The sequence below is a fragment of the Chlorocebus sabaeus genome, chromosome 6 (genome assembly GCF_047675955.1).
Source record: "Chlorocebus sabaeus isolate Y175 chromosome 6, mChlSab1.0.hap1, whole genome shotgun sequence".
Taxonomy (NCBI): Eukaryota; Metazoa; Chordata; class Mammalia; order Primates; family Cercopithecidae; genus Chlorocebus; species Chlorocebus sabaeus.
In genome coordinates, this window is record NC_132909.1 from 22,042,876 (window position 1) to 22,058,791 (window position 15,916).

At 40.4% G+C, this 15,916-nt stretch overlaps 1 protein-coding gene across 3 annotated transcripts in view; it reads left to right on the forward strand.

Moving 5' to 3' along the window:
* ZNF829 (zinc finger protein 829) overlaps nt 1-15,324 on the forward strand; it is a 30,594-nt gene extending 15,270 nt beyond the window's left edge. For all 3 annotated transcript variants that reach the window (XM_007996558.3, XM_007996559.3, XM_007996561.3), the window contains one exon: nt 5,954-15,324. In XM_007996558.3, the coding sequence (XP_007994749.3) occupies nt 5,954-6,933 (980 nt within the window). In that variant the 3' untranslated portion in view covers nt 6,934-15,324. The remainder of the gene's footprint in view (nt 1-5,953) is intronic.
* Nucleotides 15,325-15,916: the final 592 nt, after the last annotated feature.

A 15,916-nucleotide genomic window follows, 5' to 3' on the forward strand; every position in this document is an offset into this window, starting at 1 on the left:
CTGTCGCCCAGGCTGGAGTGCAGTGGCACAATATTGGCTCACTGCAACCTCTGCCTCCCAGGTTCAAGCAGTTCTCCTGCCTCAGCCTACAGAGTAGCTTGGATTACAGGTGCATGCCACCATGCTCAGATAATTTTTTTTTTTTTGAGACAGAGTCTTGCTCTGTCGCCCAGACTGGAGTGCAGTGGTGCAATCCCAGCTCACTTCAGGCTCCACCTCCCAGGTTCACGCCATTCTCCTGCCTCAGCCTCCCGAGTAGCTGGGACTACAGGTACCCACCACCACGCCTGGCTAATTTTTTGTATTTTTAGTAGAGATGAGGTTTTACCATGTTAGCTAGGATGGTCTTGATCTCCTGACCTCGTGATCCACCTGCCCCGGCCTCCCAAAGTGCTGGGATTACAGGCATGAGCCACTGCGCCTGGCCACACCCAGCTTATTTTTGTATTTTTAGTAGAGACAGGGTTTTGTCATGTTTGAAAGGCTGGTCTTGAACTCCTGACCCCAAGTGATCCTCCCGCCTTGGTCTCCCAAAGTTGGGATTACAGGCATGAGCCACCACACCCAGCCCTATCTCTCTTTTTTGATCTAATAATATTTGCTTATATATCTGGGTGCTGCAGTGTTGGGTGCCTATAAATTTAGAATTTTATATCTTCTGGCTGAATTGATCCCTTTATCATTATATAAAGACCTTCTTTGCCTCTTCTGCAGTTTTTTACTTAATGTCTGTTTTATTTAAGTACGGTTACTCTCACTTGCTTTTGGTTTCTGTTTGTGTGCAGTACTTTTTTTTTCATCCCTTGACTTTCTGTCTGTGATTTTATAGATAAAGTGAGTTTCTCACAGCCACTATATAGGTGAGTCATATTTATTTTATCCATTCAACCAGACTGTATCTTTTAAGTGGGGAATTTGGCTATTTACATTCAAGGCTATTATTAATAGGTGAGGATTTATTCCTAATCTGTTAATTTTTTGTATGGTTGTTTTATATCCTTTTTCTTTTCTCTTATCATTTGGTTTGGTGGTTTTATGTAATGGTTACATCTGAGTCCTTTCTCTTTCCATTTGTATATCTGCTCTACCAGTGAGCTTATTTTCATTTGTTTAATGATGGTAGATATGTCTTTCACTTCCAGATGTAGGACACCCTGTGCCATTTTTGATAGGGTCACCCTAGTTGTGACAAATTTTCTCTGTTTTTTGCTTCTCTGGGAAAAACTTTCTCCTTCATTTTTGAAGGATAGCTTTGCTAGGTATAGTATTCTTGGCTGACAGTGCTTTTTCTTTTAGCACTTTGAATATCTCATCCCATTCTTTCCTGGCATGGAAGGTTTCTGCCAAGGTATCTGCTACTACTCTGATGAGGGTTCTCTTATATGTGACTTGATGCCTGAGGGTTCCCTTATATGTGACTTGATGCCTTTCTCTTGCTTTTTTTAGAATTCTCTTTGTCTTTGACTTTTGACAGTTTGACTGTAATGGACCTTAGAAGACCTTTTTGGATTGAATCTATTTGGGCATCATTGAGCCTTCTGTATCAGGATGTCTGTATTGCTTACAAGACTTGGAAAGTTTTCAGTTATTATTTTGTTAAATAGGATTTTATGCCTTTGCCCATCTCTTCTCCTTCTAGAGTACCCAAAATTTGAATATTTGGTTGCTTTATGATGTCCCATATGTCACCTAAGCTTTCTTCAGTTTTAAAAATTACTTATTATTTTTTACTTTTGTCTTCCTGGATTATTTTTAAAAACCTGTCTTCAAGTTCAGAAATTCTTTATTCTGCTTGATCTAGTCTATTGTTGAAGCTCTCAATTGTGTTTATTTCATTCATTGAAATTTGTCAGCTTCAGGACTTCTGTTTGGTTCTTTTTCGTGATACCTATCTGCTGAATTTCTCATTCAGATCATGAATTGCTTTTTCTGATTCTTTTGGTATTTATCTATGTTTTATTGGGTCCCACTGAGCTTCTTTAATATCATTATTTTGAATTCTTTTTCACGTACTTGATAGATTTATTGTTTGTTGGAATCTGTTGCTGGAGAATTATTGTGTTACTTTGGAGATGTCATGGTTCCATGCTTTCTCATGTTTCTTTTATCCTTACATTGATATCTATACGTTTCTTGTTATGGTCATTTTTTCCAATTTTATGGATTTGTTTTCATAAGGAAAACCTTTTTCCTGTAGATGTATTTATAGAGTTGGTTGGGTAGGTTGTTTTGGCTTTGTTCTAGGTGGATGCAGTGGTATAATCTCCATATGATTTCTTTGGCTGCAATCAGTGGCAGCAGTGTCTGTGAGTTCCTCAGTGGCTTAGGGTTTGGTTGTTAGTGGAAGCTGTGATGAGGCTTTTCTGGGATAGGGATGCCAGCTATGCTGGTCTGTAGGCCCCAGTGGTGTTGGTGATAGCCTGGGCATGCTGGATCATGGGGCCCGAGGTGGTGTATTCAGACACTGTTGGTAGCTGCTCCATGAAGGTTGATCCCTGGGCCTCCAGATTGCTTGCTCAGGTGCTGGCAGTAGCAGCAGTGGGCCAGGAAGGAAGGCAGGTCCTTGGGCTCCTTGTTGGCATATATGGCATTGATTATGACAATAACATTAGTTAGCCAACTCTTTGGGCTTTGAAGCAACATATGCAGGCACCAGCAGTGGCAATGGCAAGCTGGATGGGCCAGTCTCTGTTCCTCTAGTTGGTTTGTACATTTTGATGCTTGCAGTGGTGTTGGCAGCAGGCTAGGCTGGCCTGTCCTCGGGTCACTGGCAGGGGTGTATGGATGCTAGTGATGGTGGGTGGGCTGAGTCAATCTCTGGGCTCCCAAACGATAGATGGTGGGCACCGGCAGGCTAAGAAAGCCCATAATTAGGCCCCCAGAAGACATATTCAGGCATTGGTGGCAGTGTGAGGAGTGAATTCATCCCCACACCCCTGGACATTGCATACAGGCAGTGGCAGGGGCAGTACCAGGCATGGAAACCCTGTCTTCTCACTCTCCAAGTGGTGCATGTGGATTCAGGCTGTGGTGGGTAGGGTGGGTCAATTCCCATGCCTCCAGATAGCATGCTCAGGCCCTGGTGGCACATTGGCTCTGCCTTTCCTCATTTGCGGGGATGGTTGGTGCATGTGGGCACCAGCAATGGCCAGCAAGGTCGGTCAATTCCCAGACCCTCAGATGATGTGCGGAGGCAGCAGCTTTGGTGGGCCAGGTAGGCTTGATGTTAGGCCCTTTGATGCTGCCCAGCACTAGTCTTAAGGCCCCTGAAGGCACTTGCAGATGCATAGGGACCCAGCTGCTTGGAAGTAGTGGTGTTCCTGTCAGTGGCAGTGGCTCCAGGCAGGTGACTTTCAGGCTCTGGGGAGCACACACTTCAGCTCCCTCTGTCCCAAAGGCAGCTTCCAACTCTGCTGTACTGCTCATTCCCCAGGGTGTAAGACTCTGAGTGCTGGACTGGAGTCTGGGGACCTAGCCACACCAATGGTTCCAGCCATCATTGCAGTGCTGCAACCCTCTACATGGACATGGGGAGAAGGCAGCAGAGCTCCATGGATGTAGAGATGGAAGAACTGTTGAGTCCCAGGGCAGGATGTAGTCTGGTGGGAGCTGGGCTCCCAAAATGGCACCATGCTGCAGTTGCTTGGGTTTGGGGAGAGACCCAGCATGAACTCTCTATCTAGAACAGTATTGTGTAGACACTGGGCAGCTCCCTTTACTGGTCTTACGGCCATGAGGCCTGAGGGGTTGTTTTGTGGCTAGGATTGCAGGAGTCCACAGTGGGAATGTGGTCTCCCTTACCTTTCCCTTGGGCTCCAAGCTGATCCTGGCCAGGCCAACTGCTTTGCTTCTCTCTTTGTGCCTCAGAGGTTCCCTGTTACTTCCCTGCTGAATTCCAGTGCTCTGTCATAGATGCTCAGTTTGGTGTGTGATTATCTACTCGCTGTTTTGGTCCTTCTTTGTGAAGGAGATAAATGCTGGGTGCCTCTAGTCATCCATCTTGTAACCCCACTCTAAAAATGTATTCTTGAGAACAATAAATCTAGACTCATTTATTGCCTCAGTAATTCTTTAGGTAGTTTGCCAGGAGCTGAGTATATATTAGTGAAAACATAAAACATTTCTTGATTTTGTTGGATCTGTGCAGATTATATAATATTACAAATAATAAGTGCTATTAATAAGAAATAGCCGGAAGATCTGAGGCCTAATAACAGGAAGACCATAATTTAGACTGAAGATCAGTTATGGCCTTCTAGAGATATGCTGTTTGAGCAGAGGCTCAAATGATGAGCAGCAATTAGCGGGGCCAACAATGGTGATAGGATGAGGGGTATGCCAGGTAAAGGGGAGATGCGTGTGGAAAGGCCCTGAGAGGCAGGGAGAACTTGATGTGCTTGACGGACTGGGGCTTCTTGAGCAAGTGGAAGTGGAGTATAACACAAGGTTGGAGAGGTAGGTAAAAGCCTCATTATTGGAGTCTTCTTGGTAATTACCAAGGAGTTTAGATTTTCAGTAGGGCAAAGCGAGACAAAATACCACACCAGTTGCTGAATGGATTAGAGGGTGCTGGAACATATTGGGGAGACCATTAGGAGATTCCTGTAGTGGTCCAGGAAAGAGGGGATTCAATAATTAAATAAGGACAACTTTAAGAGATTTTTAGGGACTCACCCAGACTAAGTTTGGCCAATGATCACGTGGAGGGAGGACTTGAGATAGTCTAGCTGGCTTTATTTTGATGTCTTCAAGCCACTTCATTTGCCCAGTATCTGTTTTTGCTATGGCATTCTTTTATAATAATAGCTACCAATACTGAGTGCTTACTTTACATCAGATTATTTACATACATTATTCTTCATCTTTTTAGCAATCATGAGTTAAGTGTCATTCCCATTTCAATAAACAAGGAACAGAGGGCTCAGAGGTTAAGTAATTGCCTTAAAGCGTAGAACTGGGGCTCACAGTTTATATGTTGACATGGACTTCCTTTCTTCTCATAGAGTACATTTCATCCTGTCTTAACTCTCTTGTGTCTCAAACTTGAGCTGTCTTCCTTCTCAGTCACTGCTATGACTTGAATGATTCATTTCTTTCTCCCAAGGTCAACATCACAGAATTCCAGAGCAAATTATTTTCAGTGAGTCCCTAACCCATATCATGCTTTATGCACAGAAGAGATTTACCTGTCTACTCTTCCCACCAGTTGTGTTCAGCATATTACATTTGTTGGAGGCTAGTGATTTGACAGTATACCCTTGCACAGTCACTGAACTCCACCCACCCCTGCCATTTAAGCCTTTCAACACATTTATTATTCTTAATAGTCCTTTGATGAGGTCTGACAATTATCTACAAATTGCAAAACATACAGTATCATACTCTGTGTATGTGAGTATATATTTATACATGTGTATATAATTAGAATCTCTTACTCACGGTGCATGCCCTGGAGCAGAGGCGGCATCCTGCTGGCCTGTCCTCCTCCATGGCCCTCCAGCTGAACCCCGCCAGGCCATGCTAATGGCCTTGCAGTCGGAGCGCCATGAGCTGTATGATGAGGAGACATAGAGCTGGGTCTCAGGCAGCGTCTGTAGGAGATCTGGGGTGGGGGCAAAGAAAAATAAAAATAAAAAATTTGAATCTCTCTATAATATGGAAGATGGTGCCTGAACACTGTGTATTCACCAAGGCTTAAGGTGACTGTGGTTCAGACCAAAATTTGAGGATCATAGAGGTCATCTACTTTCCAAATCCATATCCTCAACTTCTTTTATTACCTCTCCTAACGTCTATGCTTTTCTTGTCAATTTTACAGATTGCCTAGCCACCTTTGAAAACTAAATGTGTAATTTCTCAGATATTCTTTTCAGTTTAATCCTCCCATTTCATTTTTAGAAGTTTTAACTCGCTCAGAATAGGAAAATGTATTTGCCTTTGTATTTTCTTTCAGATCTGGAATCAATGTGTGAGACCAAGATATTATCTCTAAAGAAGAGACATTTCAGTCAAGTAATACTTACCCATGAAGACATAACTACTTTTATTCAGCCCACATTTCTTACTCAACCTCAAAAAACTATGAGTGAAGAGAAACCATGGGAATGTAAGATATGTGGAAAGACTTTTAATCAGAAATCACAATTTATTCAACATCAGAGAATTCATTTTGATGAAAAACCCTATGAATCTAAGGAGTGTGGGAAGTCCTTTAGTCGTGGCTTACTCGTTACTCGACATCAGATGATTCACACTGGTAAAAAACCCTATGAATGTAAGGAATGTGGCAAGGCTTTTAGTTGTAGTTCATATTTTTCTCAACATCAGAGGATTCACACTGGTGAGAAACCCTATGAATGTAAGGAATGCGGAAAAGCCTTTAAGTATTGCTCAAACCTTAATGATCATCAGAGAATTCACACTGGTGAGAAACCCTATGAATGCAAAGTATGTGGAAAAGCCTTTACTAAAAGTTCACAACTTTTTCTACATCTGAGAATTCATACTGGTGAGAAACCTTATGAATGTAAAGAATGTGGGAAAGCCTTTACTCAACACTCAAGGCTTATTCAGCATCAGAGAATGCATACTGGTGAGAAACCTTATGAATGTAAGCAGTGTGGGAAGGCCTTTAATAGTGCCTCAACACTTACTAACCATCACAGAATTCATGCTGGGGAGAAGCTCTATGAATGTGAAGAATGTAGAAAGGCCTTTATTCAGAGCTCAGAACTTATTCAACATCAGAGAATCCATACAGATGAAAAACCATATGAATGTAATGAATGTGGGAAGGCCTTTAATAAGGGCTCAAACCTTACTCGACATCAGAGAATTCACACTGGTGAAAAGCCCTATGACTGTAAGGAATGTGGAAAGGCTTTTGGTAGTCGCTCTGACCTCATTCGCCATGAGGGAATTCATACTGGTTGAATGACAGAAAGCAAAGTAAGACCGTTTTGTTAACCTTTATAATATTTTTTTAAAAAACAGGTAATGAGAACAAATTAGGATACACATTATCAAAGGTTCTCCTACATAATAGTTTTTAAAGGATATAATAACAAAGTACCAAGTACCAAAAACTTGGTGACTTAAAACAAGATAAATTTATTCTCTTACAGTTTAGAGCCTGGAAATCTAAAATCAAGGGTGCTGACAGTTTGGGTTCCTTCTGAGGTCTCTGAGTGAGGATCTGTCCTATGCCTTTTTCTTAACCTCTGTTAACAGCTGGCAGTCCTTGGCATTCCTTGGCTTTTACATACATCATTCCAATGTCTGCCTCCATCTTCAGTGTCTGAATGTGAATGCAAATACACATTCTCCCTGTGTATCTCTGTGTATGTCTTGTCTTTTATTTGGACACCAGTCAGGTTAGATTGGGGTTACCTGGTGACTTCATCTTAACTTGATTACATCTGTCAAGACCCTATTTCCCAGTAAGGTCACATTTACCGGTACCAGGGGTTAGGTCTTCAGCATATCTTTTTAGGGGACACAGTTCAACCCATAATACCCTGTTAGAATGATTTTGTCTAATATGTTTGTAATTTCCTTTTACATATAAATTGTTAGTCAAATATATTTTATTTTTATTTTATTTTATTTTACTTTATTTTGAGACAGAGTCTCACTCTGTTGCCCAGGCTGGAGTGCAGTTGTGCAATCTCAGTTCACTGCAACCTCCAGCTCCTGAGTTCAAGTGATTCTCGTGCCTCAGCCTCCCAAGTAGCTGGGATTACAGGCATGTGCTACCATGCCCGGCTATTTTTTTTTTTTTTTTTGTATTGTTAGTAGAGACAGGGTTTCACCATGTTGGCCAGGCTTGTCATGAACTCCTGACCTCAATGGATCTGCCCGCCTCGGCCTCCCAAAGTGCTGGGATTACAGACGTGAGCCACCACGATGGCCAAAACAGACTTTATACCAACAAAAATTAAAAAGTACAAAGAAGGCCATTTATAATGATAAAGGATAAATTCAACAAGAAGATAAAACATTCCTAAATATGTATGCACCCAACATTGCAACACCCAGATCCATAATACAAATACTACTAGACCTAAGAAAAGAGATAGACAGCAATACAACAATAGCAGGGGACTTCAGCACTCCATTGACAGCACTAGACAGATCACTGGGACAGAAATCAACAAAGAAACTCTGGACTTAAATTGGACTCTAGACCAAATGAACCTAACAGACATCTGAAGAACATTCTACCCAATAATCACAGAATGTATACTCTTCTCTTCTGTGCACGGAACATTCTCAAAAACAAGTCATATGCTGGACCACAAAGCAAGTATCAATAAATTAAATAAAACAAAATCATATCTAATATCTTCTCTGACCACAGTGGATTAAAAGTAGATATCAATACCAAGAGGAAATCTCAAAACTATACAGTTACATGGAATTTAAACAGCTTCCTCCTGAATGATTGTTGGGTCAATGATGAAACTAAGGTGGAAACTTAAAATTTTTTGAAATAAATGAAAATAGAGACACAACACACGAAAACATCTGAGATATAGCAAAAGCAGTGCTAAGAGAGGATTTTATAGCATTAAATGCCTATACCAAAAAGATAGGAAAATCTCAAATGAATAGCCTAACGTCACATTTCAAGGAACTAGAAAAAAAACAAAACAAACCCAACTCAAAGCTAGCAGAAGAAAAGCAATAACAAATATCAGAGCAGGCGAAAATGAGACTGAGAACAAAAGAATGCAAAAGATCAATAAAAGAAAAAGTTGCTTCTTTGCAGAGGTAAAACTGACACCACTAGCTAGATTAACCAAGAAAAAAAGAAGGTTCAAATAAATACAATCAGAAATAATAAAGTGACATTATAACTGATAACACAGACATATAAAAAATCAGCAGACTATATGCACATATTAGGAAACCTAGAGGAAGTGGATAAATTCCTGGAAACACATAACCTTCCGAGATTGAACCAGGGAGAACTAGGAATCCTCAACAGACTACTAATGAGTATTGAAATTGAATCAGTAATAGAAAAAATCTTGCAAAAACAAAAAGCCCAGGACCAGACAGATTCACAGCTGAATTCTACTAGACACGCAAGGAAGAACTAGTACCAGCACTATTGAAACTATTCCAAAAATTACAGGACGGAATCCTCCCTAACTCATTTTGCAAAGCCAGTGTCATCCTGGTACTGAAGCCAGGCAAGGGTAAAACACACAAAATAACTACAAGCCAATATCCCTGATGAACATAGACATCAAAACCTTCGGCAAAATACTAGCAAACCAAATCAAACTATGCAAAAAAGATAATAACAGCACAGTCGAGTGGATTTTATTCCAGGGGTGTAAGGATGGCTCAACACATGCAACTCAATACATGATTCATCACATAAACAGAATTAAAAAACAAGCCAGGCATGGTGGCTCACGCCTGTAATCCCAGCACTTCGTGAGGCCAAGGTGGGCAGATCACCTGAGGTCAGGAGTTTGAGACCAGCCTGGCTGACATGGTGAAACCCCATCTCTACTAAAAATATAAAAACTGGCTGGGCGTGGTGGCGGGCGCCTGTAGTCCCAGCTATTTGGGAGGCTGAGGTAAGAGAATTGCTTGAACCTGAGAAGCGGAGGTTGCAGTGAGCTGAGATAGTGCCATTGCACTCCAGCCTGGGCAACAGAGCAAATTGCTTGAACGTGGGAGGTGGAGGTTGCAGTGAGCCGAGATTATGCCCTTGCCCTCCAGCCAGGGGGCAATAGAGCGAGACTCCATCTCAAAGAAAACAACAACAACAAAAAAACTTCCTATTGAGTACAATGTATGTTATTTAGGTAATGGGTACATTAAAAGCCAACACTTTCCATTAAAGGCAAATTAAGAATGCTTTTTTAAAAGGTTGAGGCATTATGCTAATAAGGTACCGTGGATTTCAGAGTGCAGAGTAGAAAGATCACAAGAATTTAGTGTGGTAGATGGGAACAGAAAATGGGTGTATAAATTTTATTGACGTCAGAGCCCTGGGTTGAGGAATGACCTGGGAGTACTGGATATTGTAGAGATAGATATCATCAGGGCAAAGAGATTAAAGATTTTTGCCTTGACGGTTTCACACTATATTGTGATAGTAACACTGTATGTGTTGGGAGATAGAGCAGGAAACATCTTCTCTGGAATATGTATGCTATTAAATGTTTTATCAAACTTTTGATCAAACAAGACAGGAGAACAATTTACAATTTCATTTCTATTTCTATGTTATGAGAGAAACTGATCATTTGTTCAGATGTTTAACAGGCATGTTCATGTTACTATAAACTCTTCTGTTTCTCCATCACATTGTTGGTCATTTTTACTGATTACAAACTTCTTTATATACTTAAGAAATATATATATTTCTTTATATAGTAAGTTTGTCATGTGTTGTTTCAGTAACTTTTCCTAATCTTTTGGCCTCTTTGGTATTTTTTAATAAGCAGAAATCTTTTTCACATGTAAAATTTACAGTTTTTCCTATACACCACATAACCTTATTATTTTTTCTCTTTATATTAATATTTCTGCAGATTTGGAGTCATCCGAGAATTTAAATTGTACCTCAGACAAAATCATGAGAATTACTTTGGGGTCACTGTTACTGGCTCTAGAGTTCAGGAGAACCAACAAGTAGAGTTGTGCAATTAGATGCAGTAAAATGTTGAAGAGGACCAAAATGATTCTGAGTCTCGAATCTGAGTTTTAGTCTAGCATGTCAGGAAACAGTGGTCTGGGCTCTATGTGTGTTCCTTTTGTAAAACATGGATCTAATATCATAGATGTAAATGACTCCATGTAATAACATTACTCAAATCATGATAAATCTGGCTCTGTGGATACACAGGAATGACTATTTAGAAATAATTTGGTTTTTTTGTTTTTTGTTTTTTGTTTTTTTGAGACGGAGTCTCACCCTATTGCCCAGGCTGGAGTGCAGTGGCACAATCTCGGCTCACTGCAAGCTCCGCCTCCCAGGTTCACGCCATTCTCCTGCCTCAGCCTCTCGAGTAACTGGGACTACAGGCGCCCGCCACCATGCCTGGCTAATTTTTTTGTATTTTTAGTAGAGACAGGGTTTCACCATGTTAGCCAGGATGGTCTCAATCTGACCTCGTGATCCGCCTGCCTTGGCCTCCCAAAGTGCTGGGATTATGGGTGTGAGCCACTGCGCCCGGCCATTTAGAAGTAATTTGAGTACTCAACTTAATTCTCTGTCTATTGTAAAATATACAGTTTATTTTACAACAGTTTTAGATTTACAGAATAATTATAAAAGTAATACAGAGAATTCCCATATACCCTACACCTAGTTTCCCCTACTACTGAAAACGTCTTATATTATATGGTACATTTGTTACAATTAATGAACAAGTATTGGTACATTATTATTAGCTAAAGCTTACACTTTATTCCAAATGTTCTTAGGTTTTTAAGCTTTTCTTCCTTTTTCTGTTCCAGCATTCTAAGCAGGAGAACACATTGCATTTAGTCATCATTTCTACTTAGGTTACTCTTGGCTATGACAGTTTCTTCCTTTTTTTTTTTTTTTTTTTGTTTGTTGTTTGTTTTTGTTTTGAGATGGAGTTTCCTTTTGTTGCTTAGGCTGGAGTACAATGGCGTGGTCTCAGCTCACTGCAATCTCTGCCTCCCAGGTTCAAGCAAATCTCCTTCCTCAGCCTCCCGAGTAGCTGGGATTACAGGCGCGAACCACCACGCCCAGCTAATTTTTTTATTTTTAGTAGAGACGGGGTTTCACCATGTTGGCCAGGCTGGTCTTCAACTCCTGACCTCAGGTGATCCACCCTCCTCGGCCTCCAAAGTGCTCGGATTACAGGCACAAGCCAGAGCGCCTGGCACTCTTCCTCATTTTAAATGATCTTAACTATTTTGAGGAGGCCAGTATAGCATAGAATGTTCCTCCACTAAGATTTGACTGATGTTTTTGTCATGATTAGACTGAGGTTGTTTGCAGGAGGAAGATCACAGAGGTTAAGTGCCATTTTCCTCATAGATATCAAGGATTCATACTATCAGCATGATGACTTTTTGTTGGTCTTGATCACCTGAGTGAGGGAGTGTTTGTCAAGTTTCTCCAGTGTAAAGTTACTCTTTTCTCCCTTTTCCCATACAGTAGTCTTTGGAAGTCACTGTGCACAGCACATACTTAAGGAGCAGGGGGCTATGCTCCACTTCCCTGAGGGCAGAATATCTGCATAAATTATTTGGAATTCTGTACTGGAGATTTATCTCCTCCATTTATTTAGTTATTTATCTGATAATATAGTCATATCAGTATGAATGCATGGATATTTATTTTATACTTTGGGTTACAATCCAATACCACTTTATTTGTTGCTTAAATTTTCTAGAAACTGAGCATAGAAGTGATCACATCTAAATCACTGTGGCTATGCTGTTGTGAACGCCCTGAAGGCTACACAAACAGACAAATCAGGAGGTTATTATAAATATCTAAGTAACATATAGCTATGGTTAGGATCAGGATGTTATCAGGAAAGGTGATGAGAGGTGGGTAGAATTGCAACATAACTGGGGGGAAAGAATTTACTTTTCAATACATAATGCGGGATTAACTTGGATATCTGCAGGAGTACTGATAATTAAACAACTTGACCCACTAAATCTCATACTGTACACCAAACTTGTCTCAGACTCCATTCTATGTGTCTCTTCCTGTGGCTTGTTGAAATATGTATCCTTTCACTATAATAAAGTTGTAATCATAGGCCAGGCGCGGTGGCTCACGCCTGTAATCCCAGGCAAGATGTAAGTGGTGAAATAAAACCTCTAGGGGAAGAAAGAATGCCTTCATGAGTTTGTAGGCATGAAACACACACACACAAACATTTAAGACTCAAAGTTCTAACCATATATAGAAAAAGGCTGATAAATAGGAGTTAATTAAAAACTCCAATTCATCAACCCATACCTTTAAGAGAGTGGAAATGCATGCCACAGAGCAAAAGGTATTTGCAACATACATATCAACTCAGATCCAGATCCAAAATACAGAAAGAACTCACACAAAGCAATAAGGAAAAGACACGATATGCATTTAAAACGGCCAAAGTCTAACCAACCCTGCATACAAGATACCAAAAAAGCTAGTAAGCAAGCATATGAAAAGGTATTCAACATTATTAGTCATTAGGAAGTGAAAATACAACTTTTTTTTTTTTTTTTTTTTGAGACGGAGTCTCACTCTGTTGCCCAGCCTGGAGTGCAGTGGCCGGATCTCTGCTCACTGCAAGCTCCGCCTCCCGGGTTTACGCCATTCTCCTGCCTCAGCCTCCCGAGTAGCTGGGACTACAGGCGCCCGCCACCTCGTCCAGCTAGTTTTTTGTATTTTTAGTAGAGACAGGGTTTCACCGTGTTATCCAGGATGGTCTTGATCTCCAGACCTCGTGATCCGCCCATCTCGGCCTCCCAAAGTGCTGGGATTAAAGGCTTGAGCCACCACGCCCGGCCAAAAATACAACTTTCTACATACTTATATAACAGTTATATATTTCTATATATAACTAGTAACTAACATATTAGTATAGTCCCATTAGAATGACTATACTATACTAAGTGTGAAGAGTATATAGAGCAAATGAAACCCTTACAGATTCTTTGTGGGAGTGTAAATTTGTACAATCACTTTGGAAAACTGACATTTACTAAATATAGGCCTATCTCTGATTCAGCAATTCCATTCTGAAGTATACCGCCAATAGAAAAGAGTAAATATGTCTACATAAAGACACATATAAGAAGGTCCCAGAGCTATAGAAACAATACAGATACCCATCAACCAAAGAATGAGTAAGTCAAAGTATATTCCTGTATAGTGATTAATTAACTTCACCCAAAGAGAGGTGTTGCCTTTGCTGTGAGTACTGGGAGGTAATCTCTAGGCCTCTGGAATGTCCTGCCCAATAGCAGTGTCTTGGTTTGGCTGGGCGCTTTGTTGACCACCCAACAGTATAGCATGTGATTTATGATGAGTGCTTTGAGACATGCTATCTCAGTTTTGACTTCTGGAGATGGCAGATAAACAGTACTAGACAAACCAGCAAGAAGGGCAGAAAGACAAAGGTCAGCTATGTGGGCAGTATGTTATCAAACCCCAAGAAAAACACTGGAAACCAGAGGCTAGGGTGAGTTTCCCTGGATTGCAACACTCTATTTTATTATTCCACATTGTAGATGGAAGGAGGTATCACCATCCAGGACTCCACAGAGATAGGATGACCAGAAGATTCATCTTTGGACCCCTCTTAGACTTCATTCTATGTGTTTCTTCCTCTAGCTAGTTGTAATTTGTACCCATTCACTATAATAAAGCTGTAATCATAGGCCAGGCGCAGTGGCTCACGCCTGTAATCCCAGCACTTTGGGAGGCCGAGGCGGGCAGATCACTTGAGGTCAGGAGTTTGAGACTAGCCTGGCCAACATGGTGAAACCTCGTCTCTACTAAAAGTACAAAAATTAGCTGGGTGTGGTGGCAGGCACCTGTAATCCCAGCTACTCAGGAGGCTGAGGCTGGAGAATCACTTGAACCCAGGAGGGGGAGGTTGCAGTGAGCCAAGATCGTGCCACTGCACTGCAGCTGGGGTGACAACAGCAAGACTCTATCTCAAAAAAAATTTTAAAAATAAATTAATAAAGTTGTAATCACAAGTATACTATTCTCTTGCGTTCTGTGAATTATTATACTGAATTATCAAGGGTAGTCATGACAACTCCCAAATTTGTAGTCAGCTGGTCTGAAGTATGGGTAGTCCTTGGAACCTCTGAACTTGTGGCTGGTGCCTAAAGAGGGGGAGTCTTGTGGAAACTTTTCCCTCAGACTGCAGTTTCCCTAACTCAGTGCAATTCCCATAAAACACTACATAAATAAAAATGAATAATGTATTATGTCTGAGAGAGCCATCCTTATTGTTGCATGAAATAATGTTGAGCAAAAGAAACCAGACACAAAAAGGGTTCAGCGTACTATTCCATTTACATGAATTGGAAAAACATGTAAGCTTATCTGTGGTTACGGAAATTAGGAGAGAGGTTATTTCTGGGCAGTGGAGTATTAACAGCAAAGCAGCACAAAGAAGCCTTCTTAGGCTGTAAATGTATGTCAGTCTGGGCAGTGCTTACATAGGTGTACAATATTACTTCATCAAGTTTAACACTTAGGATTTATGCTATTCCCATCAGTATTTTATATACCTAAATAAAAATGAATTCAAGTAGAAGTGTAGAGAAGGCTACTGAATATAATGAGTATGGAGTTCAAGGGAAACAAACCCATTGGGATGAAATCACCAAGGAACAAATAAGTATAAATAGTAAATGTGTCAAAGGCTGAGTCTTAGAAAACTTCAATCTTTAGGGAACAGAGAGATGAAGAGAAACAATGCATTAGATGACCATGACGATTAGCTACATAGGAAAAACCAACAGAGTTTGAGAATTTTAGTTACTTTTCTGCTGTTTAAAAGAAAAATATATTTTAAAAGGTGATTTCATAGGAATTGAGTAAGCCTGCCTATAGATGTATGACATGCTCCAATTAAAATACAAAAACCAATTGGGTTAAAAATAAAACACTAACTATATGGTGTTTATAAGGACATATACCTAGAACAAGCTGACACACAACAGACCTAGTGTGGCTCTACTGGCCAAAGCAGAATTTTCAATATTAGAGAAATTGGAATTCAACATCATAGTGAAAAATACAGCAATCAAACATAAAAAACCCTCTATATTAACCGAAGACCTTGAAATAATATAGATGGGCATTTTGTGCCCACTTTTCAGAACTAAACAAATAAAATATCAGAGAATATATAAATAATGTAATCACCAAGCTTAATATAATTAAATA